Here is a 27,793-nt window from a genome sequence, read left to right as displayed (position 1 = left end):
CCTTTCTGGTGAGGGCTTAGAAGGAGCTGAGGAGAGCTATAGAGAAAGTCTCTATAGTGTTAGAGAATACATATGGCACCAGCAACAGAATGTTGTTAGAAATGTGGGTGTTAAACGTACTTCTGATGAGGCTTTAAAGAATGTGAACATGTGATTGGACAATGGAGGAGGGGCAATATTTTTTTATGTAGTGGCAAAGAACTTCTCTGAATTATGTTCAAATGTTTGGTGGAAGGTAGAACTTGTAATTGATCTGGGGTGGGGTCAGAGCACTGCTCTTTGTAAAGGCTCTCCAGGTGATGACGGCCAGGGCTGAAAAGCAATGTATACCAGTGGAGCCCAAACTTGTCTGAACATTTGAATCACCCGGGATCACTGACAAGTTTCAAAGCTCATGCCACACCCAAGACCAAAGAAGTCTCTGGGACACAGGCATCAGTACTTCTCGAAGCTCCTCAGATAACACCAACTGCAGACAAGTTTGGACATCACCAATATATAAAAGAGCAATGACAGAGTAATCTGAGATTGAAAACAGCCTAATAGTAAAAGATAAGAAGGCCTCCTACTATATCTAGATTTTTCCTTTTCTTAAAATCTTGTTCTAATTGTTCATCTTCTTAACATACTAATTAACAAATTTTAATGAATATTTATGTAGTGCATGTACTAATACAAAGTCATACTTTTCAATTTCTTAGAAAGCATAATTGGAAAGAATTCTGCAGTCTGTTTGATTTAACTGAACATAACTGGAGGAAGCCTGTTGGTTTGGAAGCCTCATGAGGAACTATATTCTCCCCTGGGGGCAACTTTCCAATTCTCTGCCATCCTAAGCAGAATGCTGGCACTGCATTATGCAAACTTAAAGTGGCTCAAATGTTATCAGGCCTCACCCTGCTTCACAGCAATAAACAGACTGAAGAGCTCTGTGAGCTGCTAACTCAGTGCTGAAGTCTCCAGTGACAGATCAGAGAGTGGTGTTCACCACCCTCTAGTGAGTGTTAATGTTCAGACGCCCGAACAGTCATCTTTAGAGTTTTAGGGCAGCATCGGGTGGACCTTAGATTCTGTCCAAACCCCAGGACATCACTGTTGTCTATGCAGCTCAAGGCAGTGGGTGTAGACCCTCTCCTAATGATGTTCTACCTCTTCTTCCTTTCCCAGTGGGGCTCTAAAGGGATTGAGGGGTGCTATATCCTCCCCAGCGACCCACTCCCCAAACTGTGAGCATGCAGGGTCACAGTGAGCAACCTTATTCTCCAAAGGCTCTCCTGGTACGAATTGCCAAGCAAATGTTCTCATTTACTTATTTATTTGTATTTAGCTTTTTGACTCTTCATTTCTCTTTTATTCAAAAAGATGGAATGGCAGGGCAAGATCTGGAAAAGCTGAATGGGGCAAGGGGAACATTTCATTATACTGGACCAAACTACTTTGATCTATAAAAATGGCAGCGTCATGTCGTTCTGCCTAAATGGTATATCACATAATACTGATATGATAAATAGTATGCAAGTTTAAAGAAATCCTAATCATGGCATCACAAAGTTAGAAGGCATAACCAATCCCAGTCTTCTTTGATTCCCACTTGTCCCTGTAACTGTCAACTTACCCTGTTGGCCTCCACGTGGTGCAGTCTAAAGGCCTCCCCCGTGCTCTCATTGACCACATCAAATTGGTGTCGATAAGCCACACAGATGAGATTGTCGCTCTCTTCAGTTGGCCCATCCACTAAGGTCATCACCACAGGAGGGTCAGATAGACATATCTCCTATGTGATTGATGATGGAGGAGAAAGGGGTTAGAACACCGAGCGGCCACCTTATCAACTCCCCACGGCCCAGGGATCACATCAGACTTTTCCCTTCCACAATCTGTTTTCAGGACGCAGACCTTTGTCCAAAGGAAAGGGTAGAGACCAGGAAACAATTTTATAAAACTGATTCAATGGTACAGTCTGCTTTAGCCCTCAGATAGTCTGGCCCTGTTCTGTAAGATACAATAATTATTATTATAGCAATAACAGTAATAATAACCTTATTGAGCACTTACCACATGCCAGGCACTGTTCTCATTGAATCCTTATAACATCCCTATGAAGTAGGTACAGCGATTATTCCATTTTACAGATGAGAAAACTAAGGCTCCAAGGTCAAGTGACTTGCCTATGGTCACATGGGTTGTATGTGGTAGGGCCCAGTTTTGAACTCAGGAAATGCGATTTCAGAGCTGATAAACTTAACTGTTACGCTATTCTGTCCCCTTAAATCAGATATTGGCATGAATTGATACGGCAGATTCCAGGGTATTTAACTCTATTTAGGCAAAAATAATTTCTCATCTTGCCTACAGGTGTACTTTACCTTCGTGGTTAATGTTTGACATATTTTATACCTTAATGTATGATAGTTTAAAAAAAAATAACAGATGGTAAGATGGAAGATCAGGGAAGGAACTTGGTACTGTTCTGGGACCTCTGAAGAAGCTTCTCTCACAAGGCTTCAACCTCACACTATCAGTAAACCCTACTGACTACAGCAAGCAGGGCATCTTTGCTGACTGATTTTTCCCACCTTCACAGCTACCAAAGCCACCAGCATCTCTTGCTGGGATCCTGCATTAGCCCCTTGCAGGTCTCCCTATTTCTAGTCTTGGTCCCCTATGCTCCTTCCACACAGTAGCCAAAGTGATCTTTTTAAAACATGTCGCTTCTTGCTTTAAGCCTTCTGGTGACTTCCCACTGCAGCCAAAGTTCTTGCAGTGGCCTTCAGGGCTCAAGATAATCTGGCCCCAGGGCACTCTGCCCTCACTGCTTTGTTTACTTTGCTCCAGCCACCTCAGCCCCTTGACTGTGCCTTGGACAGGGGCTCAGGGCCCCTGAGTGGCTGCTCCTTCTGCCTGGAATGCCCAGATATCCTCATCCCTCACTCCCATAGTCCATTTGGGTCTCTGCTCAAAGGTAATCATTTCAGAGAGGGCTTCCCTAGACACTCTAAAAGAGAACTACCTTTCTTTACCCACCCTCACCACCCCCCTTCCATTATTCTCTGTTCCCGCATCCTACTTTATTTTTATTCTCAGCACTTATTTCTGCCTGCTGTCATATGTGTATTTGCTTATTGCTGTTATCCTTCAACTAGAAAGCAATCTCCATGAAAGGAGAGACTTTGTTTTGTTCACCACTGTGTTTCTAGTGCATAGAACAGCACCTATAGGTGTTCATTGGGATGAACAAGCTGGCTGGAGTAGGGAAGAGCCCTTGTTGTGTTAGTCTTCTGGGGAAACTCGGGTACCAGAGGAGAGGGTTTCCGTAGCTGGTTAATGAGCAGTGGAACACCACCAGTGGTTGACACACTCTGGGTGGAAGGAGAGAGTCTGCCTCAGGACATCTCGGCCAGGAGAGAAGTGATTTGAAGAGAAAGCCTACCCTGATGTACTGGAATTCTTCAACAGGTGACTCCGATAGGGGAGATAATAATGAGATGCCGGTTACCCCGCTTGGCTTATGTTTCCTTGTGATCAGAAGCAGTTTATTCCGGATTGCAACAATAATTCTCAGCTCTCTGCTATGGTGAGTGTTAATGGCATACAAGTGACAACCTGGGAAGAGAAATAAATGATACTGAACAGATGACAAGAGGCCTTGGCATTACCTAACAACCCTGGAAATTAAGCACACCCCAGGAAATGGGAAATAAGGGAGGAGGACCATGAATGGACTAAGAAAGTTTCTGCTACCAAGCAGAGGGGAGCTTGAAATAAAATTAGGTTGAGTTAGCGAAAAATTAAGGAAGTCATATTCCCTGTATTCTAGAATTTGTGGGTTGAGTTTCATACCTGCTACATCACATGAATTGAAATGAGAGATCGGAGCTTCAGGAACCAAAACCAAAAAAACCCCCAAACCAAACCCGGTGCTGTCGAGTCGATTCCGACTCGTAGCGACCCGATAGAATAGAGGAGAACTGCCCCATACAGTTTCCAAGGAGCGCTTGGTGGATTCAAATGGTCTACCTCTGGCTTAGCAGCTGTAGCTCTTAACCACTGTACTGCCAGGGTTTCCTTCAGGGACCAAAGTGCGTAAAAATCTCTTCACTCACAGACTTGCTTGAGGAGCTTAATTTACCTACAAACCATTTATATGGCCTGAAAGTTCCTCTGGTTCTCAACGTGTTTTTCTACCTTTCAAGGTTCTCTTAAAGAACAATGATGCTATCTTTGTGATGTTTCCAAGTAAAAAAAAAAAAACCAATAAAATAAAATTCCTATTCATTTTTATTTCTAGTAAAACATGAGCAGTTTGAGAAAAAAAATTAAACAGAAGCCACTAAAAGACGAACCAAGTCACCTTTTGTTTTCTCAAGCTTATTTTCTCTGCAGTCATACTTGCTCTTCACAACCTGTTTTCCCTCGAAGCCCTCTTGCACAGTGCTTAGCCTGAAGACAAAGAGGCGGGCATCTTTTCCTAGTGAAATAAAAAAGATTGGAGAGGAGATTAACACGGCAAAGTTAAATGACCTGGAAAAACTGAAAGGGCAGACTGCGTAGGAAAATTAGGGCTAGAAGAGTAAGGATTTGAGGTGTTCCAGAATTCAGCAGAAACCCAGATCCCCTTTATCTAAGAATGTAATTAAGGAGGCCTTCCTGCCCTACTCTCTGTCCCTCATCACCTCTCCCCAGAGAACAAATGGGCCACCAAGGGACCCTGACCATCAGGCCTCAGGAAAAGGAAGAGCTGGCATGGCTTACCTAGGCAGTCAGACCACCCTCAGTGTCCCCCACAGAAGGCTATACGCTCTTTTCCTCCCAGAGCCCACTGTGTGGAAGGGAATAGCACCTTTGTCTGCTCTGAGAATCAGCAGGTCCAGAGTCTCCAACACGTGCATCTGCTTCACTGGCAGAGTTTTGTCAAACACTGGCACTGATGGAAGGTCATCTGGAAAAGGACACCTGGTTACCCAGCACTGCAACCATAGCCCATACTTTTCTAGCGCCTATAAAACATGCCTGTAGGAAGTCTAGGACCCCAGGTCTCTCTAGCCAAGGAAGGAAGTCAGCTTCGGGAGCTTTCATCAGGTCTGTGCATTAAGTTCAAGCACTATTCTCTTCTCAGCTCAGGGAGAAGTACTGACGTTTCCTTCTCAAATGCATTCAGAACTCTATATATCGAGCATAGCAGCAGGGGTATGTAAACTATATTCTTCTCCTTAATGTTTATCAAAGTAAAAGCAACGTCTTTCAATCCCAGTTTTCACTGGGGTTGTAACCAAAGGACTGAACACCAACTTAAAACAAAAAACAGAACAGAATAATATCAGCCACTTCTTTCAAGTATTTTATTTTTATGTAATGCTTGAAATTACACCATATCTTACGTCACTTTGTATATTTCCCAAGAAAGCATAATTAATATTTTCTCTTGTATTTAAAATAAATAAAAACTCACCCTACTCTAACACACCTGTATCAGTTGTAGTTTGCCTACCAATTTTAAGTATTTCTCCATATGGGAATATGAAATCTCTTCTTTAGACTAAAATAAGTCAAAGTTAAAGAAAAATATAATAAATTGCCCAAATAACAGGAAAATCAAATATAAGTGGAAATGCTCAGGAAGATTTCAGGCAAATGGACGATTAAAGACATTTCAGAATATACATAGGATTTGTTTTTAGCTTACTTACTGGGCTCTTAAATTGCTAGCAATTACTTTGTTCCTGGGGGGCCCTAGAAGATGGGGAGCTAAAGGAGTTATGTTGTTCTGTAAGCAAAAAGGGCTCTTTTGAGCTTGACCCAGAATAGGAGCAAGGCAGTCCACAGATGGTGTGGGCATTTTAGGTAGAACTGGCTATCTCATTCTTTGTCTGAACTAAGTCTGAAACTTATGTCTTCAGGTGCTCTGCTGTTGCGGGCTTGGGTTTGTCTAGTGATAATTTAGGTACGAGGATCCCTGAGCATCTTGCCTCTTCCAGGAATCTAAGTCTGGTTGGAAGCCCATCCATCCCTGGGTGGTGTTCAGGAGGGAGTGGAGCTTTCGCCATCAGGATAAGTAACTGCTCATAGTGGAGAGGGCTCTCCCACTCTTACAGCAGGTCTGTGAGGGCTCTGGATTTCTCAGAGCACAGAGCCTGCTAAGCTCTCATTAGACTCAGGGCTCATCTCTAAGTTCCCCTTAATTATTGGGGCAAATGTAAATTTGATGACAGCCTGTCAGCCACTTTTCCTCCTCCTCTACCCCAGGCCTTTGCAAAAAGAAACAGACTCTCAGGGTCTTTGTACTTGGCTGGGGGAAGACTTGATTTTTCAAAACACAGGGTCACTCCAGTATTTGTTTGGCTAAATAACTATGATTATTTCATTTTGTTTTGTAACAACAATAGCAGCAACAGCAACAGCAGCTAACAGACACTGAAGGCCTACTACACGCCAGACCCTAATGCTAAGTGTTCCATTTATTTAATTTAAATGTCTCAATTACCCTATTAGGTAGGAACTTGTAATAGTCCCATTTCACAAATGAAGAATCTGAGGCTCAGAGGTGTTAACGACTTGTTCGAGGTCACACCTTGAGCACGTAGAACCCAAGTCCGTGTAGGGACGAAGCCCCTGATCTTAACCAGCTGCAGCGTAAAAGCAGTACCACATCCCCATGGATTGATTGTGCAACCATGGGAACAGTAATGTGAAGCATTAACAAACGGTAGAAGCACCTCATTAAAAATTTAAAACAGTGGTATACTAGGTAGCTGCTAAACTGTACAGAGTAAATTAACATTTATTCTCCATCAAATCTTTGCCAGATGGCTGAACTTGTTTCCACACACCATAGGAAAGAAGAGGAGGTGAGAAATGACATGCGGACCCTAAGGATTGTTTCTTAACATTTTTTTTCCCCTCTTGTAATCTCTTCATGAAGAAGCTCACAGTCATTTACAGCCTGCTTTTCTATTACTTTAAAACCAGACAAATGGCGACAGCATATTTATCAGTATTTAGACTCCCTTCAAAGTAGGTTTTGCTACATTTAGAACACAAAGGATCTTGATTTTTAAAAATGACCTTGAAAGGAGTAGACTATCGTGCCGGTAAATTTAATGAAATTAAGCAGAGGCTAACAGGATGGCCTCTGCTTATGGAGTGGAACTCAACCTGAAATGAAATAGAGAGATTCACTCATGGAAACAATGCACAATATGATTAAGTATAGACAAGAAAAAGGTAAACGAAGAAATAAGAAGAGAATATGGCTTAAAAGCACAACAAGGAATACAAAAGAAAGCCTGAAGGGTTATTCTCCTTTTCAGCAAAAGCGAACAGGGAAGCATCACATGAAAAAATAATCTGAATATTAAATCAAAGCTCAGTAATAAATCTAAGTAATAAACTTAAGTGTATAAGGCTACCACCTATTTAAGACTGCCTTTTTTTTTTTTTTTTTAAATTCAGAGAACATAAAGAGGAAAATTTCAGAAAGGGATTTGGTAATCTTGGTTCGGATTTTACATTAAAGAAAGAGAAGCACCTCAAATAGAATTTTTTTTTTCTACTTTTAAGCAAGCCTTACAAATAGTCAATATCAGGCATACTGCTTTCTCTTTCCCAAAAAGGCAGAAAGAATTTTACTGTCTTTGATTCATAAAATTTTTCATAAATTATTTGCCCAGGACTGTCTTTTTGGGAGTCTATGCTAAGGTAAAGAAAAAAATATTGGTAAGGTTGAATTTAATTTTAATAAAATGTAGCTGGTTGAGTGGAAAGAGCACTGGACAAGGAGTCCCACCTGGGTTCTGGTCCCAGAAGTACCACTCACCAGCTACATGATCTTGGGTGAGGCATATGCAATTTCTTTAGGTCTCAGTGTCTTCATCCTAAAAGACTGGACTCAACCTCTAGGTCTGTTTTGTTTTGAACCTTTTTTAAAATAAATTCTTTTATTTAGTTGCACTTCCGGGAAAAGCTAAGGATTTTGTTACTTATAGCAAGTTCATAGGGACATAGCCAAGGTAATAGCTGTTGTTTAATAAGCTATTACCATGCGCCAGGCAATGCTTTAAGCACTTAACACAGGTAACTTTATTTAATCCCCATGATCCCTTCCAGTTAGTTGTCATCATCCCCATTTTATTGTCTTTTTTTTTTTTTAATTGTTATGAACGATTTTCCAGGTACTTAAAAATTACCCCCATTTTAGAGAAATCTGAGGAAATCCTGAGAGGTTAAGTAATTTTTCCAAGGTCACAAAGATTTTCTAATGGTTTTGTAGTTCCTAAAATTAAATATTTAATTCAAATTCTGAATTTCTTAATTTTAAATTATCTATCTTTTATGAAATTAGTTACATGTACAATTATGTTATAGACATACAATTAAAACATACATAAAAATAATAGATAAGGTCAGAAACAAGCCCATTATAGAGTAGTCCAGCTCTCTCATCATACTACAGAAGGTACCTAGCACGGTGCCAGGCACATAGCAGGCACTTAGTACTGAGTGACGGTCTGAGGGAGGGAGTAAAGTCAGTACTGAAGGGCAGGCGGATACCGCATAGTTTTAGGCCATTACGTGACTCTCAAAGTGGCAGCTTTCAGTATTCTCATAAAGCATTCTATAGCAACTGGAGACTGGGTTGGCCTGCTCCATGCAGTCCCAGAGTTGCCTTTAAAACATGCTGTCTCAACGTCCACAGCTCCCTCTGAGCCCCAGGAGAGGACCATTGCTGGTGTTCAGCCCCTTTAGGTCACATTAGGTATGTGGAAGACCCAAAGGGGCTTTCTGCTAGAGAGGACCATACAGTCCACGAGTCAAAATTCCCATCCAAGGTTGAATTCCCTCTAAAGCACCCTCACCAATGGCATGCCCAATTGATAGACAGGGAACCGACTCTTGCTCCAGGCAGTCTGATCTACCTGTCTGTCAGAAAGTTTGATTTTACATTGAGTCAAAATATATCTCCCTGTCAAAATCTTTTCATTTTTATAACCATCAAAAAATGGATTTTCTAAGATTCTTATTGCTTGTTTTGAATACAATACTTTTTGAATCAGAAACCTTAAAAAAAAAAAAAAAAGGCTTTGAGAGAGAGGAGAGCATGTCTCTGATATCCACAAACCAAAAACAAAGAGGCTCTAAATAACATGTTTTTGTTGATCTCAGGAAGAATGTCGGAATCATGACAAGTACTGGCTCAAACAGTAGATCCTTTTTTGCAGGTAATTTAATTTCTACAGACTAATCAGAGATCTGGGGAAGGAATGAGCCAATCATGCATGGCTCACCCTCGAGTTTGCTTCCCTGTTTGCCCAGAAAACAAGGGGTTAACTTGTAAGGTAATGAAATTTTGCTAACCTTACTTCTGAAGACGTATTTATGGCCTAAAGGGTGTTGACTGGTGATCACCCACATTAAAAATACTATAAGTTACACAAATAAAGCATTTGTAGGAGCAGCTACTCACTAACCATCCACTAGCAAGACGCCAGCATCAGTGGAAATCAGCAAGGCCTGGCCCCAGGGATCTGCACACACAGCTTCGTGAGGGAAATTACTGCAGAAACACTGGGGCTCCCAAGGCTGCGAGGCGACACAAGCATTGGAAAATAAGTGTACCAGAAAAAATACACTGTGGCCCATCAAATGGAAATGTACAGTACGAATCCTGAAGCAGTAACACAGATACTCCAGTGGGAGCAGAGTCACGCTAAACCCCAGTAGCTCAATGAGGTCTGGACTCAGTTACTTTTCTTAAGAAGAAAAGTCTCCTTGCAAACCCATATGCGATAGGAAAAGAATAGATTCACTTGTTTCTGGCACCATGACCTGTCTCTATATTGTTCAAATGTTCCGTGAGGAAAATCAAAGCATTGGAAAGATTTTTAAAGCATTTTTCTTTAACACCTGGAAGGTGGACCAATTGTTGCCTATTTTTTGGAGAATTCATATTACTGCATCATAAAAGGAAGTCCCACGTAACTGTATTAAAAAAGTCAGATTCCTGTGTTGCTGATTCAGCAAAATTATTAAACCATACACAATGCACGAGATTGATATTGTCTTAATATGAAAATGCTTATTGGCTCATTTAAGGCTAGAAAATCCTAAAAGAACAAAAATAACATCTGCTTATAGGAAAATGTCAAGTGCTACCAATAAACTACTCACATCCCCCCGTGTGACATATTCACAGCATGTGAGCTTTTTTCCTTGAGTCTTAATTTCACTTTCATTTCAGATATAAAGCTGTTAACTCGCCCTCACAACTGCTTCAGAGCTGTGTGTGAATGCCTGGAGCTGGTGGGTCATTGTTTAGTGGGTTTTTAGTCACACTGGAATTGTGAACATTTTCAACAGAATCATTCACTTCCCTCCAAGCCACCTGGCTCAGCCTCAAAGGACAAAGGAAGTTCCTAGAGATTCTCAGGGATAAGGCAAAGTCTTACATCTTCACTTTTGCTCTCAATTAGACACAAGGGCCTGGTGTCCCACCTGGGGCTATACACGTGTGTGCATGTGTGTGCAAGTGTATGTTTGTATGCACTGGGGGCACACATGCTTGCATACCCTGAGTAGATGTGCGGACTCTGAGGACTACCTTAAAGGGTGTCATGAGGGCTGAGGTAAGTACTGTGTGCATCATTGCTATCTTAGAAAAATCATGATCTCCCTTTAAGAAGCCCACAAGCCTCCCAAAATACTCTAATTGCTAGCATGCCAGCTTGTACTGTTCTGAAAAGATCACCTGAAAAATGTGAAAACATTTTATAAACTGAAAAAGCTACACGAGTGCAGGTCATTAATTCAAGTGGCATTTTCCCAAGATTATTTCTGGCAATCTTGAGTTTGTGACTTATAGCAAGAAGACACGAAAAAGTAAAGTCAATATAAATGCCAATCAGACAGACATAGACATCAGAGCATTAGGTAATGTGAAGACAGAACAACCAACTCTTAATAACAAAATATTCTCTGATCAAAGGACATGATTTTAGAAAATTAGGCAGAAAAGGGGTTCTTAACCCAGCAGATCCAAGGGGCCTTTAGAGGATGTATGGTTTACGGATGTCTGTGAAACTTCTAGAACTGAATACAGAATGCTGTGCATATGTACCATTGTATATTTCCCTGGTGTGTGTGTGTGGGGTCCCATTGCTTTAATGGGTTCTCAAAGGGGCTGGTGGCTCCGTGATGCCTGTGGAACCACTGAATACGTATCAGTGCAAGAAGTGTCAGTGATATAAACTCCGATCTGGCCACAAAGGCTTTGGTCTGATGACTGACGGCATTTGCCAGTGTGTAGCGAACCGACTTCTGCCCCGAGGGTCTCAGTGGAGATTCTGCAGGGAAGGAGGGGGTCTCAAGGTCTTCCTGCCTAAGCGTAGAATCCTAAGTAGACCCCTAAGAACATTTTATTAAGAATGTTATTAAATCTCACTGGAATTTGATACTTAGAAAGTACCTGGCAACACTGCAAATTCCTACTATACTCACGACAGGTAGATAGTAGGAATTTCTGCAACCTTTGGGAAGGATGCCTTACCATCAGCCTTAATTTGGCTGTGGTTTTTAGCATCATTTGTATTTTTAGCTCATCATTTTCCTGAAACCAGACTTTAAAGCATACAGGTTCTGCAGTTCAAATACAAATCCTTCACACTTTTATTATGAAGGTAATTGTAGACATAATTCTTTTGCTTTTTATAATGGACACTTCTCTAGTAACGTGCTGCCTGTGAATGTTTCATTTAAATAATTTATACATATTCTGAACACAGACATCATTACGGAGTTATTAAGTGTATAGGGTGATACTTCACAATACAAAATCATGAGTATAGGAAGTTTGTACTCCAACTTGCTTCTTTTTTTTTTTCCCTTTCTTTTCTTCATTATCACCTAGTTCTTCATAGAAAGTGGAAACGAGAAGAAGTAGATAGATAGGCTGCAGAATTTTCTGGCTGGCTCAGTGAGCTATAGATCAAGTAGTGGTTTCTCCACCGTGGTCCTCTGACCAGCAGCATCATATTCTCAGACTTCCCTCCAGACCCACTGAACCAGAAACTCTGGGGGAGATTCTAATACACACTGGAGTTCGAGAAACACTGCTGTTGGACCTTGCTGTTCAAAGTGTGATCTGGGGTCAGCAGCACAGGCATCACACATGAGCTTGTTAGAAACGTAGAGCCCTGACCTTGCCCCAAACCTCCTGAATCAGAATATGCATTTGATCAAGATGTCCAGGTGGTCTGTGTGCACACTGAAGCTTGAGAATCACTGCTGAACCCAGCCTGCGTGACCCGGCCTGGCCCGGTAGCTCTGCTCCATTTAAGCACGTGAAGGCACATGCATAGTAGAGACAGAAGAGGGGTTCCCACTAAATGTCTACCCAACTTTATCTGGGGCTTCCCCTGAGGACTCCACAATAGACAAGCGCTACTTCCTCCTGCCCCACAAGCCTCTTTCCAAGAATATAAATAACTTCATTGATGCTAAAAGACATTCACAGCTCAACTTGAAAGGATCATCAACTCACCTCTTTTTTACAGACCCCAGAAGCCGCCAAGCTTGATGGAGCGCCCCCTCTCACAATGGATTTCAGTTTTAGCGCCTTAAAGAACAGAGGCCTCTTTTAAAGTTTGTTATTGGGCAGCAAAAGAACAACAGGACAAACAACCATGATTTCAAATAGATTTAATAAGCAAGAGTAATTTCAGGCCAAAGTTTTCAGGTTCTCACATTGCTTTATCACTGAAGAGAAGGGATTAGTCAGCTGGATGTGGTAAAGCCTGATTACAGTGCTCTAAAACCCGCATTAACCCAGAGCAGTACGGTGATTTTCAAACCATGGATTCATTAAAAACAGATGATTTCTAGGTCCCTCCTCAATCCTGATGGATCAGAATCTCTAGAAGTAGGGTGGGTATCTTAAACAAGCACCAGTGTTTAAAAGTCTTTGTAATAGTGGCAGCTGTTTTGGGAGAAAGTTATCTTTGTCTCTAAGCTTTCTTCATCCACCCGCCTTGCTCAGCTCCCTACTTTCTGGTCAGACCTTCTCTGCCCCTGGCAGTGTTCCTCCTTGCTGTGACGTGGGGTCAAAGCTGTGTTGCCCCTGGAACTGAGAAATACCAGTGTCACGTGGCAGTGAGGCAAAGGGAGAGCGGTTTACTCCATAAGCCTGGAATAAGGTGATGATTGGGATGATTGCTTCACAGTAACAGGGTGGAAATTCAGGTGTTCTCTGAGTGACACAGCCACTCTGTTTACCCCTGCCAGGGAGGAGCTCAAGGGGCTTTTCCCAAATTGGCATCCCATGCCTTAGAAAATTCCCAGGAAGCAAGCAAGTGGTACATGCTCTCTTGACAACAGGGAGCCCAGAGCCAGGCACTGTGGCCTCTTTGCTTCGAGTCAGTAACGTTCCCCCTTCTCCAGACTGCTTTACTCTCACTGACACCTGCAGAGGACTACACCTACCTGGGTGTCAAAATCTCATTCATGTTTCCCACAACAATCCTAAGGAAATTACAGAGCCCCACAAGAGCATGCAAACATAAAAGCCTTTGCAGGGGGGCCATCAAGTTTGGATGGGACTCGCAACTACAAGTCTAGCAAACAGGCCTCAGAATAAAACCTACCTGTCCTATTCTAACAAACTCTGCCTGGCGGGCCTCCTCTTTCTTCCGTGCCGACTTGGGAGATTCTGGTAAGACATCACTAAAAGATCGTCTGTTAAGCATGTTCTAAAAAAAGAAAAACAAGTTATGAATTCCACACATGGCTGTCAAATCTCAGCCTTTTGGTTTTTTCACACTGTTCAAACCTATTTGTCCAAATGGTCCTATTTCTACATTCCGTACTTGTTCATCCAATAAACATTCACGAAGCACCTACTATGTGCCAGGGTCTGTACTAGATGCTAGGGATTAAAAACACAAGTCAACAAGCAGAGAGCCAGCACTGAGTAATGGCAGAGAGCATGGGCTTTGAAATCAGGCAAATGGGTGGCTCCATTTCTTACTAACTTATTAAGAGTGTGATCTGGGCCACCATGTAGCACAGCTCTGCGGATGCCATTCGCATAGAGTGCTGCCTCTGGAACACAACATCCTGAATTCTATGCAAATGGTGCCCCCTGGAGCTGTGCAGCTCTGTGGCCCTTTGGGTGGGCAAGTTAGTTAATTTCTGAGTTTCAGTTTCTTCATGGGGTTAATAATTATCTCCTAGGTGTGTTGTGAGGATCAAACGAGGCAATGCATGTAAGCACAGTGCTTGGCACACATTAAATAAATCTCTTCCAAACCATAGTCATAGAACTGGATACACTTATTCAATCAGCAAGTGTTTACCGAGCACCTACAACTCTGTCAGGCATTGGGAATATGATAGTCTCTGTTCTTGTGGAGCACAGAGTCTAATGGGAGAGAGAGATTAAGTAACTGCATGATTATCCCATGTGATAATTTCTATGAAAGAGAAGTATGTGGGGCTATGAGAGTATTTTTTTTTATAGTGCTTTAAGTGAAAGTTTACAAATCAAGTCTCATACAAAAACTTACATACACCTTGCTATGTACTCCTAGTTGCTCTTCCCCTAACGAGACAGCACACTCCTCCTCTCTACCCTGTATTCTCCGTGTTCATTCAGCTAGCTTCTGTTCCCCTCTGCCTTCTCATCTCGCCTCCAGACAGGAGCTGCCCACATAGTCGCTATGAGAGTATTTAACAGGGTGACTGGGTTTCAGCTGGGGGCAGGGGGAGTCAGAGAAGGCTTGCTTATGGCAGTGATGCTTCAGCCAGGACCTGGGGGATCTCATGTACTCATCATGGTACCCTCTCTGCACCCTTCCCTGACCTTAGGAAACAATGGAATAGACAGATTATAGATTATGGCTTGTTTTTTGGGGTCCTGGGATTAGTCTGGCCCAATTTTTACAAGTAGTGTGCGCATCCTGACCAGCCAGAAGTTAAAGGGTGCCTGTAAAATGATGGTGGTGACTGTGCTGAAGGGAAATAACTACACTAGAGCATTTTGATATTCTCCATCTCCCCTGGGGAAGTACCTGAAACCTGATGTTACATTTATTTACACACATCATTAGCAATTATTTTTACTGAAGTTTATGAGTATATGGATTCTACGGGAGTCTCCTCACTTGTCCTGTGCTTCTTTGTTAAATAGGGAAAATGTTTTTAAACAATGATGATTTTTACTCTGAAGTAATGAGTTTCTGACATCTGGTGATTTCACACTGAGTCTGGAAGCCTTGAAAAAGTACATGTGCCCCTCGAGGCAATGAGTTCCTCAAGGAAGGTGCTGTGTCTGATCAGTGTGAATATAATGAGGCCTAGGAAGTATATGGCACAAAGCAGGTTTTCAGTAAATGTAAGTATTTCAGTCCTGAATATGGCACTGAATCTCCAGAAAACTTACAAAAGCATCCAGTTTCTGTCCACCATCCCCATTTTTTTGTTTGGTTTTTTTTTAAATTGTACTTCAGGTGAAAGTTTACAGCTCAAGTTAAACTCTCATACAAAATTTTTATACACATATCGTCAAGTGACACTAGCTGCAATCCCTACAATGTGACCACACACTCCCCTTTTCCACCCCAGGTTTCCCGTGTCCATTTAACCCGTTCCTGTACCTTCCTGCCTTCTCATCCTGCCTCCAGGTAGAAGCCACCCATTTGGGCTCCTGTATCTTCTTTAACTAAGAAGCACGCTCTTCACGTGTATTATTCTATGTTTTATAGTCTAGGCTAATCTTTGCCTGAAGAGTCGTCTTCAGGAATGGTTTTAGTACTGGGTTAACACAGTGTCCAGGGGGCCATAGCTTTGGGGGTTTCTCCAGTCTCAGTCAGGCCATTAATTCTGATCTTTTTATCCCACCATCCCCATTTTTGCCTATCCATCAACCCTGGCAATGTTGAACAGTATCACCGAGAACAGCCACCCAAAACAACACTTTTCCATGTTCCAGGGACTGCTGAGTTACAATAATGCCCCCCCGCCTGCACCTAAACTACCACAGGCTCTGGCTTTATGACATGCACGTTCCTTTATTTGGACACTCAGCACCCTTCTTTCTTGTGGTAACAAGAGAACACCAGCCCACTGCCGCCACAGTATAGTCTTGACAGCAAGGATAAAGGTGCCTCCTTTGCTTTTCTAACCAGGACCTCATTGCTAGACTTGTGTTCTCAACTCAGACCCCATGAGAAGGAAGGAGGTCCACAGACCCAGGCTTACCTTATGCAAATCTGGCATCAGATCCTGGTACAAAGAGCGAATCAACATATCCAGAGTACGTCGACGTTTCTGGGCAAATGTTGGTGTTTCCAAAGTGGCTTTTTCACCATTAATTACTAAAGAAAATCATAACATTAGCATGCTATTGAGGAATGATTTTCTCAAGGACACTTTCACAGTGAATGCCACCCACTTTCCAACACAGGTATTAATATTGGTATTATCCTTCCTTCATGGAAGAATGCTTAAAAACTGTCTAAATTTCTCTATACAGATTCATATCGTCCATAGGTATGTTTATTTTACCTTTCCTATTGGACTGCAATCTTCCTGAGCAAAGAGAATATCTGATTACCTGAAGTCCTCTTTAGCTATACATTCAACCATCAACCTACCCCTCACTCATTATGGCCACCCACCTGTCTATATGTCCATTTATTCATTCATCTATTCATCCATCAATCTATCCAACACATGGGGCCAAGCCACCAGGATGCCATTCAACAGGGATTGAATATATATTTGCTGCATTTTATAAGAAAAAGTAACTGCCTAAGCAGAGTACTGGAGGGTTATGGCAATTCTTCTGGAAAAGAGCTGGGGTTTTAGTGGACTACCAACACACTATGAACCGGTAGTGGAATGTCCAGTTACAAGTTAGAGCAGAGAACAGGGAGTGCGCAGTAGAGGTTAGGAGTTTGCAGTCAAGACAGTTACGGGTTTGAACCCAGTTCTGTTGCTAGCTGTGTTCTCTTAGGCAAATTATTCAGCTTCCATGGGTCTCAATTTTCTACCTTGTAAAATAGATATAACTGTGTTTCCTTATAGGGTTGCTGTAAGAATTTAAATGAGATAATATATACAAAGATTTAGCACGCTATTTGGCACATGGCACTGAGTAAATATTAACTACCATTTTTCTCATACAAAGGTCAAAGGAAGGACTGTGTTCATAGACTGAAAACAAAACTTCTTAGGGACAAGCATTACCTAGATAGGATCTGAGTGCTGGGGTAAAGCTGAGCTTATTTGTGGCAAGATATCTCTTATGGAATTTAAACTATGTTGTTGTTAGGTGCTGCTGAGTTGGTTCCAACTCATAGCAACCCTATGTACAACAGAAGGAAACAATGCCTGGTCCTGCGCCATCCTCACAATCGTTGTTACGCTTGAGCCCATTGTTGCAGCCACTGTGTCAATCTATTTTGTTCCCTAATTTTGTGACTGAGAATTTTTTGTTTGAGGATTTTTCCCCAGAAAAATCCAATTTAAATGACTTGTTTTGACTCAATCAGGGGAAAAAGTCAAGATCTTGGTTGAAACACTATTTCCTGGCCATTAACTCATAGTTTTCTACCTCCCCAACTTCTTCCCTCCTGCTAAATCTATGCTGGAATTCATTTAGCCTCTGTATTTTCTCTCAAGCTATCAGCCCCTCCTGGTCTCCCTTCTCCTGATCCCATGCTCCATCACTTCTGTATACTCTCTCCATAGCCTGCAGTTCTTTAGCCCTATGTTTTCCTGCTATACCTACCTTTCAATCAGCTGAACTTTTCATTTTATTTGCCCCCAAGCCATTAAAGATGCTGAAAAAAGTCACTCTGTTGACTGACTCCATTTAAGTTGGCAGATTTCACTTACAAGTGGAGTATTGCATAGTGATCCCTTAAGCAGTGGTTAAATGACTACACGCCCTTAGTGGTTTTTTCCCTGCTGCTGCTGCACTCTACAAAAAATGCTTACATCCTGAGCCCCGTGTTTCCAAGAACTTTTCAGCTTCTAGTTGCTAAAACCTACTCTTTGTTGCTGAGTCTTTGTTTCAGTTCTGTTTCTTGCTCCTGATCCTTTGGACTAATAACACATGGATACCACAGTTTTAAGAATTAGGCGATTTCACACAAAATTTCACATTTCTTTCTGGTTTTAAAAAATCAGATTATCTGGCAACGCTGGGCTCATATTCCTGAATGGCATCATTTGGCTGGAGCAGAGCATATACCCTCCAGTTTATTACAGCTCCTCGTACTCCTTACTTCATCCACTTATATCCTCCATCTGGTCTCTCTAAGGATTTGAGTTCATGATACCTTTCTAACATTTGAAATAAGAAGTATAGCTATTAGAAGGGAAGAGGCAAGATCATGACCTTTTGCAAGAAATAGCAGTGTTTGCTACTTTCAGTGTGTCAAAATGAGACAACACCATAGACTCTGGTGTAGGTTAAACCAGAATAAACCCCAGCAGAAGCATACTTCATTTCCTAATTGTCCAAGAGGAAAGTTTTGGAAGCATGTGGAGATCTTTGCAAGAGATTGGATGGATTTTACAGAAGGAAGAGAGGTAATCAAGTTGCTTGGCTGGGACTGGGATACTTTTGGTAGCTGAAATTAAGTGACACATCCGTTTAAGTGTCAATTGCATGGACAGATGTACTGAGGAACTTATCTGTTGTTGCTGAGGGAGGATTCATGTTCAGGTATATGAAGGAAAGACTGAAGAAATCAGAACACAAAAGAGGAACAACCTGGCATCTATCCCTTTCCCTAGCCTAAGGGATTGGTCTTGGCCCTCATGAAAGTAGGACTAAGACTGGAGGCTAGAGTAGTTGTTCAAAAAGGACTCTGTGAGGCTTTAGACAAATCAGTGCTACCTTCCGGCCAGGGGCCAAAATGGACTCAGGGGAGAAGAGAGGAGCATTTCCCCCAAACTGCAGAGCAACAGTGACAGCATTAGGCAAAGCTTGTGGGGGTGCAGCCAGCAATCAGCTGCAATGCCCAGTGTGCCTGGAACAAGGGGAGGAAAGCAGCAACTTCACAGAGAGCACAGACTGTGGTGGCACTGCCAGGGCCCCAGGAGCTTGTAAGCAATGAACAGACTGTAGTGGATGAACTAATGAGACCACCCCACGATGTGGGCTTCCAGATACAATAATGAAGGGATGCTTTGGGGAGAGGAGGGGCAGAGCTCTGTGGTTCAGAAGATAAGGGCTCAGAGTCAGGTATTTGGGTATTATCAGTGAAACTAAAATTTATATTCACCAGCTAGTGAAGTCTAGGAAGGTTGGGTTCAATACATATCACGTTCTTATTCTCTCTCTTTCTCTCTCACACATACACATACTCCCTTAACAACTCTCTCTATCCTTAAGTATGTATCTATAACCAGTCTTTCTCGCATCTACATCCTACTCTGTGACAAAGACAGTAGATACATTTATAAGCAGAGATTCAGAAATGACCACATTAGAACCCAGGGCAGAAAGAAAGAGTCCCCATGTGTCAGTGTGGGTAAACTTCGAGGCAGTGGGTGGATGATAGGTATAGATAAGGACACAGGGGAAAACCCACACAACACTACTAGGAAATGTAACTAGGAAGCTAAATACATTTCATGTAAAGAATTAACAGCACATGGAATGCTTAAACAGCAGTATTATTTTATATGGCATCATATAAAATATTCTGATATAGAGCAAGCTGAAAAAATATTCCAAAATAGAAACTTACATTTCACTAGCAAAAAGTCCCTGAATTCCTGGTGGTCTGTAAACACTGGTGGAGATGGCAGGGGTGGGCCAAAGAGTGGTACACTTTCTTCTGAAAATATTTTCAACCTGCATAGAGAACATTTCAGAATTTTTGGTTTTTCTTCAAAGATCACCAATATTTTGACCCTAAATTTGTCCAGTCACTTATGCGACACATTAGGAATATTCATTCTATGGCAGGAGTGACTTGTCTGGGTTGCCAGAGCCCCTGCCACCACCCAGCTCTCCTTTCTAACTCAGTCAATGTGCTTTTACGGCAGAGGCCAAGTCTTGCGGCCCCCTTAGTGGTGCAACCCACCAAGTCCTGGACAAGGTCAGGCACACCAAGGCAGCACACTTGGTACTTTCAGACACAGCACCAACTCTGATTCTTACCAAACTTGCCAAGGCAGTGGCCTTATCTTCATTCCACAGAGAAGGTCTGAGGCTCAGAGAAGATAAAACACTTTTTTCAAAGCCTCAAAGTTATTAAGTGACAGAACTGGGATTCCAACCCAAATCTTTTGGGCTCAAAGCTTATGTTCTCTACAACATGGCTTTTAATAGATTAATTTTTGATTAAGAGAGGGGTAAATGGGCAAGGATGCGGCCTAGGAAAAGGGATACTCTGGTCGAGATCAAAAATATCAAATTTGTTCCCATCATAAAGTACAATAATATTTCAAAGAGTAAGACTCTATAGACTACACATTTTCCCCAAAGAGATGGTAGCCTTTAAGGAAACTCTGTAAGGTGTGGACATGTATATCAAATCAATCGAGAAATTTAGATATCAAGAGTCTCAGAAAATCAATGCCAAATTATGAGTAAACATGAGAATTAGAACAAAAAATTGTGATAAAGTCATTCATTACCTACCTGTAATTGTCACTTTGTTGATCATATCTCACTAAGGCAAAAATATCTGTGATGTTGGTTAAAGAAATTAATCAACAATCCTAACACTCACAGTCAACAACTTGTGCTTTGAAAATCCCTTGTGCAGAATTAGTTTAGACTAGCATTTTATGTGGTTAAGGTGCCTATCACTCTAATGTTGGGATGGAACCTTGACTTCTTTAAATGACAGCCCAGGAAAATACAAGCAAGACCACCGGGACTAGGTTCAACCTTTGGGTGTTCATTCTTTGTGGAAAGGGCTAAATGTGCAAATCTGTCAGAAGAGCAATATAAATAAAGCTGCTAAATAACTAAGCAACAAAAGCAGAAAGCACAGTTCCCATGCCTGAAAACACAAACAAGATTCCAATATGAAATTAGTCACATATTTCATCTCACACATTCAAGCAATTTAAATGTTTCTACTGTACACCCTCCCCCTTTCTCCTTCCAGCCTTGGCAAGTGAAAAAAACAAAACAAACTGATGTAGCTGGTGGCAGCCTCCAAACAGAACCTATTTTGCTTGTGTCAGGGCAGGCTAAGTCTAATATAGTCCCAATCAGCTTTTCTTTCTTTCTCCCACTCCTCTCCTCCTTCTACTATCTTCCATCCCTAGCTTTCCTCAGCTAGAGCTAAAAAGCCATCGATCCTGCAAAGTGCATATCCTTCAACTCCAGACTTAGTGGAATGAGACTGTATTAACTAACTGCTTGTTCATTTCCAGAAACAAACGTGCTAAGCCCCAAATCTAAAATTAATAACTAAGGGAAATAGTAAAAATACTGATTACCTCTTTCACTTAAAAAGTCACCTCCTTCCCCTGCCTGCATGCATCTGGAGAAGTTTTCTGTTCTACAAGAAGAACCACTGCAGGAAGTGGGGGATATTAGTTCTAAACCCCAGTGAACAGAGCAAGGTATCACTTAGTAAGCAGGGATGAGAACAAGAAAAGTCATAATTAAGTTGTATGTACATGGCCATTTTCTTCCCTACACTCATGGAGGGAATTTGGCAATTTCAAACTTTTAAAAACTTAGATGTTACATTGTCAGGTTATAATAAAGAAGTAAAATAAAAGTATATAGAGCAATCTATTTTCAGATGCAATGAGTTACAATGGTCCTGCCTCTAAATATTTTTACTGGAGTTTCCAGGGAATATGAGGGACTAGACCCGAATTTATTCGGGAAATGCCCATTAGTTGTCTTTTACCTATTATGTACAACTTGTAGTGCTACCTCCTTTAGATTTAACTGTAATGGCCTGTGACCTAGAGCAAAGGGCCCATGACTGGGTATCTGTTGCTGGCTATGCTCACGTCCCACACCTGTCTGGCTGAGCTGAGCTCAGAAATTACAGTGAACTTCAGCCTCATCACTGGACTTTTTCAGCAATATGAGCTAGATAAGGATTAGGAGACGCAGAGTGAAAGCAAATAAAAATATCTGTTAAGATTTCAAGAGATAGTAATACAGCAGCTATTACCAGGTCTTAGAGTCAACAAAGAGAAATTATTTTGGCTTTTTATCTTAACTTATAAATTTTTATACCTAAAGCAAATTTCTCTGAGGATTCACTGCCTATAATTCTTCTAATTAATTTATTATCGATGGGTGGTAGGGAGTTGCCCTCATTTCACAGGCTACCTTAGGAACGTCAGGAAGAAGTCTCTGAGAATTAATGCATCTGCTACGACAATGGATAGAGAAAGGAAGAGGGTCTCTCTTCCAAATTCCAAAGCAGCAGGCCTGAGAACTCAGTAATGCAGAGCAAGTCCATTGCAACATCTGGTTTGGGGGGCCTTTTAAGTCCAACAGGCCGACCAATAGCTTGCTAAACTGAAGCGTTTAGAAAGGCACAGGATACGTGTAAAATGAGAGCGAATCATGGAAGGCTTAAAGGCAGGAGATGATTCCTCTCCTTCCTGGAACACAATCGTGACGATATCATTTCCAATGTGGCGCTTCCTTTCCACCTGTATGTAAGCATAAACAACATCACTGAGAAAGTCACTCAAACATGGCACATTCAGAGTTTAAAAAAAAACACGACGCGCACAACATAATACAGTACAACGGCAACTATCACAGAGCCCCCAAACTTGAGCCATCTTTGACTTCTTGTTTCCCTTATTTCACCAGTCCGATCTCTCTGGCTCTCCAGTTGATCTCCTCTTCTCTTCTCCCAATTCCGGCCTCCACTTCCTATTTTCTCCCCTTCTACCTAACTAGCCTCCTGCCTCCAGTCTCTCTCATGTTTACTGTTTTGATCAAATCTATCCTCATTCATAATCTCCTTTTTTTCTTTTACAGCTTTGAGATAAAATTCACATACCATACAATTCACCCTTTTAGAGTGTACAATTCTGTGGGTTTTAGTTTATTCACAGAGTTGTGCAACCACTGTTGTTAGGTGCTGTCAAGTTGATTCTGACTCACAGTGACCCCATGTGACAGAGCAGAACTGCCCTATAGGACTTTCTAGGCTGTAATCTTTTTTTTAAATAATATTTTATTGTGTTTTTGGTGAAAGTTTACACAGTGAATTAGGCTCCCATTTGACAATTTCTATACAAATTGTTCAGTGACATTAGTTACACTTTCACATTCTCTTTGTGTTCTGGTTGTTCTGTTTCCAGTACTCTAGTTTCCCTGCCCCCTTACCTTCTCATCTTTGTTTCAGAGTAATTGTTGACCTTTTGATCTCATGTAGATGTTTTTTTAATGGAGCACTGTATTCATGGATAATATCCTTTATTTTGTGTGCCAATCTGTTATTTCACTAAAAGGTGACTTCATGGGATAGCTTTGGTTCCAGGTTTAAGGAGTGCGTCAGGGAGGCAGTCTCAGGGAGTCCTCTAGTCTCAACTGGTCCAGCAAATCTGGACTTTTGAAGAATTTGAGTTCTCTTCTGCATTTTTCTCCCATTCTATCAGGGTCCATCTATTGTGGCTCTGATCAGAATGGTTGGTAGTGGTAACTGGGCACCATCTAGTTCTTCTGGTATCAGAGTAGATGAGATTGTGGCTCATGTAGGCTATCAGCACTGTAGACTAGTTTCTTCTTTGAGACTACTCATAATCCCTTTAGCCTGGCATTCAAGATCCCCAAACAGGAGGCATGCATCAGAGTTCCTTGGGGAGCTTGTTAAAAATACAGATGCCCTAAGCCTCACCCCAGCTTAGGGATGAGGCTCATGCATGTGTACGTTTTATAAATGCTACAGATACTTCTGGAGCACATGCTTGCTGAGAACAACTACATAACCTCACCCCAGTTTATCTTTCCCAAAATCATCTTCTAGACCTGGGGTCAGCACATTTTTTCTGTAAAGGGCCAGATAATAAATATTTTTGGCTTTGCTGGCCATATAACCCAAAAAACTCATTGCTGTTGAGTCATTTCAAACTCATAGCGACCCTATAGGACAGAGTAGAACTGCCCCCATAGGGTTTCCAAGGAGCGCCTGGTGGATTCAAACTGCTGACCTTTTGGTTAACAGCCATAGATCTTGACCACTACGCCACCAGCGTTTCCACTGGCCATATAGGTGGAGTTTATTTCCCTTCCCCTTGAATATGCTTGGCCTGTGACTCACGTTAACCAATGAAATGTAGCAAAGGTGACCCTAGACTAGTGCCAGGCCTAGCCTTTTGAGATGACTAGCAGCTTCTGTTTCTTCCCTCTTGGAGCATATGCTTTAGGAGCCCTGAGCCACCATGTTAGAAGTCCAGCTGCTCTGCTAGAGAGGCCATGTGAAGAGACCACTTGAGTGGCCGTGGGCAGGGAAGAGGCCCTAAGACTTCATGGAGAGGGAGACAGAACCATCTGTTCCAGCATCCCCGTCAAACCTCTAGTTGACCTCAACCTTAGTTGCCATTGACTGCAACTGCATAAGAGACCCCAAGTGAAACCAGCAAAAACACTGCTGGCTAAGCCCAGTCAACACTCACAACCCTGAAAAATAATAAAAATGGTTGTTGTTTTAAGCCAGTAAGTTTTAAAATGCTTTGTCATGTGGCAATAGACAACCAAAAGAGGGTCTTTGTTTGCCATATTTATTTTGCCTAGTCTCTTATTTCTGAATATCCCAAACCTGCTTATCAGTCTAAGCCCAGACAAATGGCACCTTCTCCAGGAAGCCTTTGTTAATCCTCATTAGAAGTTACCTTCCTGTCCCTCAGTATCCACAGCATTTTTATGATGCCTTTCTTTTTTTTTTTTAATTAATTTTTATTAAGCTTCAAGTGAACATTTACCATTCCAGTCTGTCACGTGTAAGTTTACATACATCTTACTCCCTTCTCCCACTTGCTCTCCCCCTATTGAGTCAGCCCTTTCAGTCTCTCGTTTCGTGCCAATTTTGCCATCTTCCCTCTCTCTCTATCTTCCCATCCCCCCTCCAGTCAAGAGTTGCCAACACACTCTCCAGTGTCCACCTGATTTAATTAGCTCACTCTTCATCAGCATCTCTCTCCCCGCCGCCCACCAGTCCTTTTCATGTCTGATGAGTTGTCTTCGGGGAAGGTTCCTGTCCTGTGCCATCAGAAGGTCTGGGGAGCATTGCCTCCGGGATTCCTCTAGTCGCAGTCATACCATTAAGTATGGTCTTTTTATGAGAATTTGGGGTCTGTAAAAAAATTTTTTTTTTTTTTTTTTATCCCATTGGTCTCCTGCTCCCTCAGGAGTTGTCTGTTGTGCTCCCTGACAGGGCAGACATCGATTGTGGCCGGGCACCAACTAGTTCTTCTGGTCTCAGGATAATGTAGGTTTCTGGTTCATGTGGCCCTTTCTGTCTCTTGGGTTCTTAGTTGTCGTGTGACCTTGGTGTTCTTCCTTTGCCTTTGCTCCAGGTGGGTTGAGACCGATTGATGTATCTTAGATGGCCGCTTGTTGGCATTTAGGACCCCAGATGCCACATTTCAAAGTGGGATGCAGAATGTTTTCATAATAGAATTATTTTGCCCATTGACTTAGAAGTCCCCTCAAACCATGTTCCCCAGACCCCAGCCCCTGCTCCGCTGACCTTTGAAGCTTTCATTTTATCCCGGAAACCTCTTTGCTTTCAGTCCAGTCCAATTAGGCTGACCTTCCTTGTATTGAGTGTTGTCTTTCCCTTCACCCAAAGCAGTTCTTATCTACTGATTGATCAATAAAAAACCCTCTCCCTCCCTCCCTCCCTCCCTCCCTCCCTCCCCCCTTTGTAACCACAAAAGTATGTGTTCTTCTCCGTTTTTTCTATTTCTCAAGATCTTATAATAGTGGTCTTATACAATATTTGTCCTTTTGCCTCTGACTCATTTTGCTCAGCATAATGTCTTCCAGATTCCTCCATGTTATGAAATGTTTCAGAGATTCGTCACTGTTCTTTATCGATGCATAGTATTCCATTGTGTGAATATACCACAATTTATTTACCCATTCATCCGTTGACGGACATCTTGGTTGCTTCCAGCTTTTTGCTATTGTAAACAGAGCTGCAATAAACATGGGTGTGCATATATCTGTTTGTGTGAAGGCTCTTGTATCTCTAGGGTATATTCCGAGGAGTGGGATTTCTGGGTTGTATGGTAGTTCTAACTGTTTAAGATAACGCCAGATGGATTTCCAAAGTGGTTGTACCATTTTACAGTCCCACCAGCAGTGTATGAGAGTTCCAATCTCTCCGCAGCCTCTCCAACATTTATTATTTTGTGTTTTTTGGATTAATGCCAGTCTAGTTGGTGTGAGATGGAATCTCATCGTAGTTTTAATTTGCATTTCTTTAATGGCTAATGATCGGGAGCATTTTCTCATGTATCTGTTGGCTGCCTGAATATCTTCTTTAGTGAAATGTGTGTTCATATCCTTTGCCCACTTCTTGATTGGGTTGTTTGTCTTTTTGTGGTTGAGTTTTGACAGAATCATGTAGATTTTAGAGATCAGGCGCTGGTCTGAGATGTCATAGCTGAATATTCTTTCCCAATCTGTAGGTGGTCTTTTTACTCTTTTGGTGAAGTCTTTAGAAGAGCATAGGTGTTTGATTTTTAGGAGCTCCCAGTTATCTGGTTTCTCTTCATCATTTTTGGTAATGTTTTGTATTCTGTTTATGCCCTGTATTAGGGCTCCTAGGGTTGATCCTATTTTTTCTTCCATGATCTTTATCGTTTTAGTCTTTATGTTTAGGTCTTTGATCCACTTGGAGTTAGTTTTTGTGCATGGTGTGAGGTATGGGTCCTGTTTCATTCTTTTGCAAATGGATATCCAGTTATGCCAGCACCATTTGTTAAAAAGACTATCTTTTCCCCAATTGACTGACACTGGGCCTTTGTCAAATATCAGCTGCTCATACATGGATGGATTTATATCTGGGTTCTCAATTCTGTTCCACTGGTCTATGTGCCTGTTGTTGTACCAGTACCAGGCTGTTTTGACTACTGTAGCTGTATAATAGGTTCTGAAATCAGGTAGAGTGAGGCCTCCCACTTTCTTCTTCTTTTTCAGTAATGCTTTGCTTATCCGGGGGTTCTTTCCCTTCCATATGAAATTGGTGATTTGTTTCTCTATCCCCTTAAAATATGACATTGGTATTTGGATTGGAAGTGCGTTATATGTATAGATGGCTTTTGGTAGAATAGACATTTTTACTATGTTAAGTCTTTCTATCCATGAGCAGGGTATGTTTTTCTACTTAAGTATGTCCTTTTGAATTTCTTGTAGCAGAGCTTTATAGTTTTCTTTGTATAGGTCTTTTACATCCTTGGTAAGATTTATTCCTAAGTATTTATCTTCTTGGGGGCTACTGTGAATGGTATTGATTTGGTTATTTCCTCTTCGGTGTTCTTTTTGTTGATGTAGAGGAATCCAAGTGATTTTTGTATGTTTATTTTATAACCTGAGACTCTTCCAAACTCTTCTATTAGTTTCAGTAGTTTTCTGGAGGATTCCTTAGGGTTTTCCATGTATACGATCATGTCATCTGCAAATACTGATAGCTTTACTTCCTCCTTGCCAATCTGGATACCCTTTATTTCTTTGTCTAGCCTAATTGCCCTGGCTAGGACTTCAAGTACGATGTTGAATAAGAGCGGTGATAAAGGGCATCCTTGTCTGGTTCCCGTTCTCAAAGGAAATGCTTTCAGG

At 41.7% G+C, this 27,793-nt stretch overlaps 1 protein-coding gene and 1 long non-coding RNA gene across 6 annotated transcripts in view; one reads left to right on the top strand and one right to left on the bottom strand.

The window, feature by feature from the left end:
• The window catches only part of GARNL3 (GTPase activating Rap/RanGAP domain like 3), a 206,986-nt gene that overhangs the window by 34,440 nt on the left and 144,753 nt on the right, over positions 1–27,793 (bottom strand). For all 5 annotated transcript variants that reach the window (XM_049895409.1, XM_049895412.1, XM_049895411.1 and 2 more), the window contains 11 exons: positions 22,539–22,647; positions 20,651–20,696; positions 19,752–19,858; positions 16,246–16,361; positions 13,632–13,736; positions 12,533–12,607; positions 9,465–9,576; positions 4,841–4,939; positions 4,352–4,468; positions 3,431–3,603; positions 1,616–1,774 (listed from right to left, as the gene is read on the bottom strand). In XM_049895409.1, the coding sequence (XP_049751366.1) occupies positions 1,616–1,774; positions 3,431–3,603; positions 4,352–4,468; positions 4,841–4,939; positions 9,465–9,576; positions 12,533–12,607; positions 13,632–13,736; positions 16,246–16,361; positions 19,752–19,858; positions 20,651–20,696; positions 22,539–22,647 (1,218 nt within the window). The remainder of the gene's footprint in view (positions 1–1,615; positions 1,775–3,430; positions 3,604–4,351; positions 4,469–4,840; positions 4,940–9,464; positions 9,577–12,532; positions 12,608–13,631; positions 13,737–16,245; positions 16,362–19,751; positions 19,859–20,650; positions 20,697–22,538; positions 22,648–27,793) is intronic.
• Positions 1–27,793, top strand: part of LOC126082662 (uncharacterized) — an 86,450-nt gene that overhangs the window by 37,334 nt on the left and 21,323 nt on the right. The window lies entirely within an intron of this gene.

The sequence above is a fragment of the Elephas maximus genome, chromosome 9 (genome assembly GCF_024166365.1).
Source record: "Elephas maximus indicus isolate mEleMax1 chromosome 9, mEleMax1 primary haplotype, whole genome shotgun sequence".
Taxonomy (NCBI): domain Eukaryota; kingdom Metazoa; phylum Chordata; class Mammalia; order Proboscidea; family Elephantidae; genus Elephas; species Elephas maximus.
Note: the sequence above shows the minus strand (reverse complement) of the source record. Positions and strands in the feature narration are given on the sequence as shown.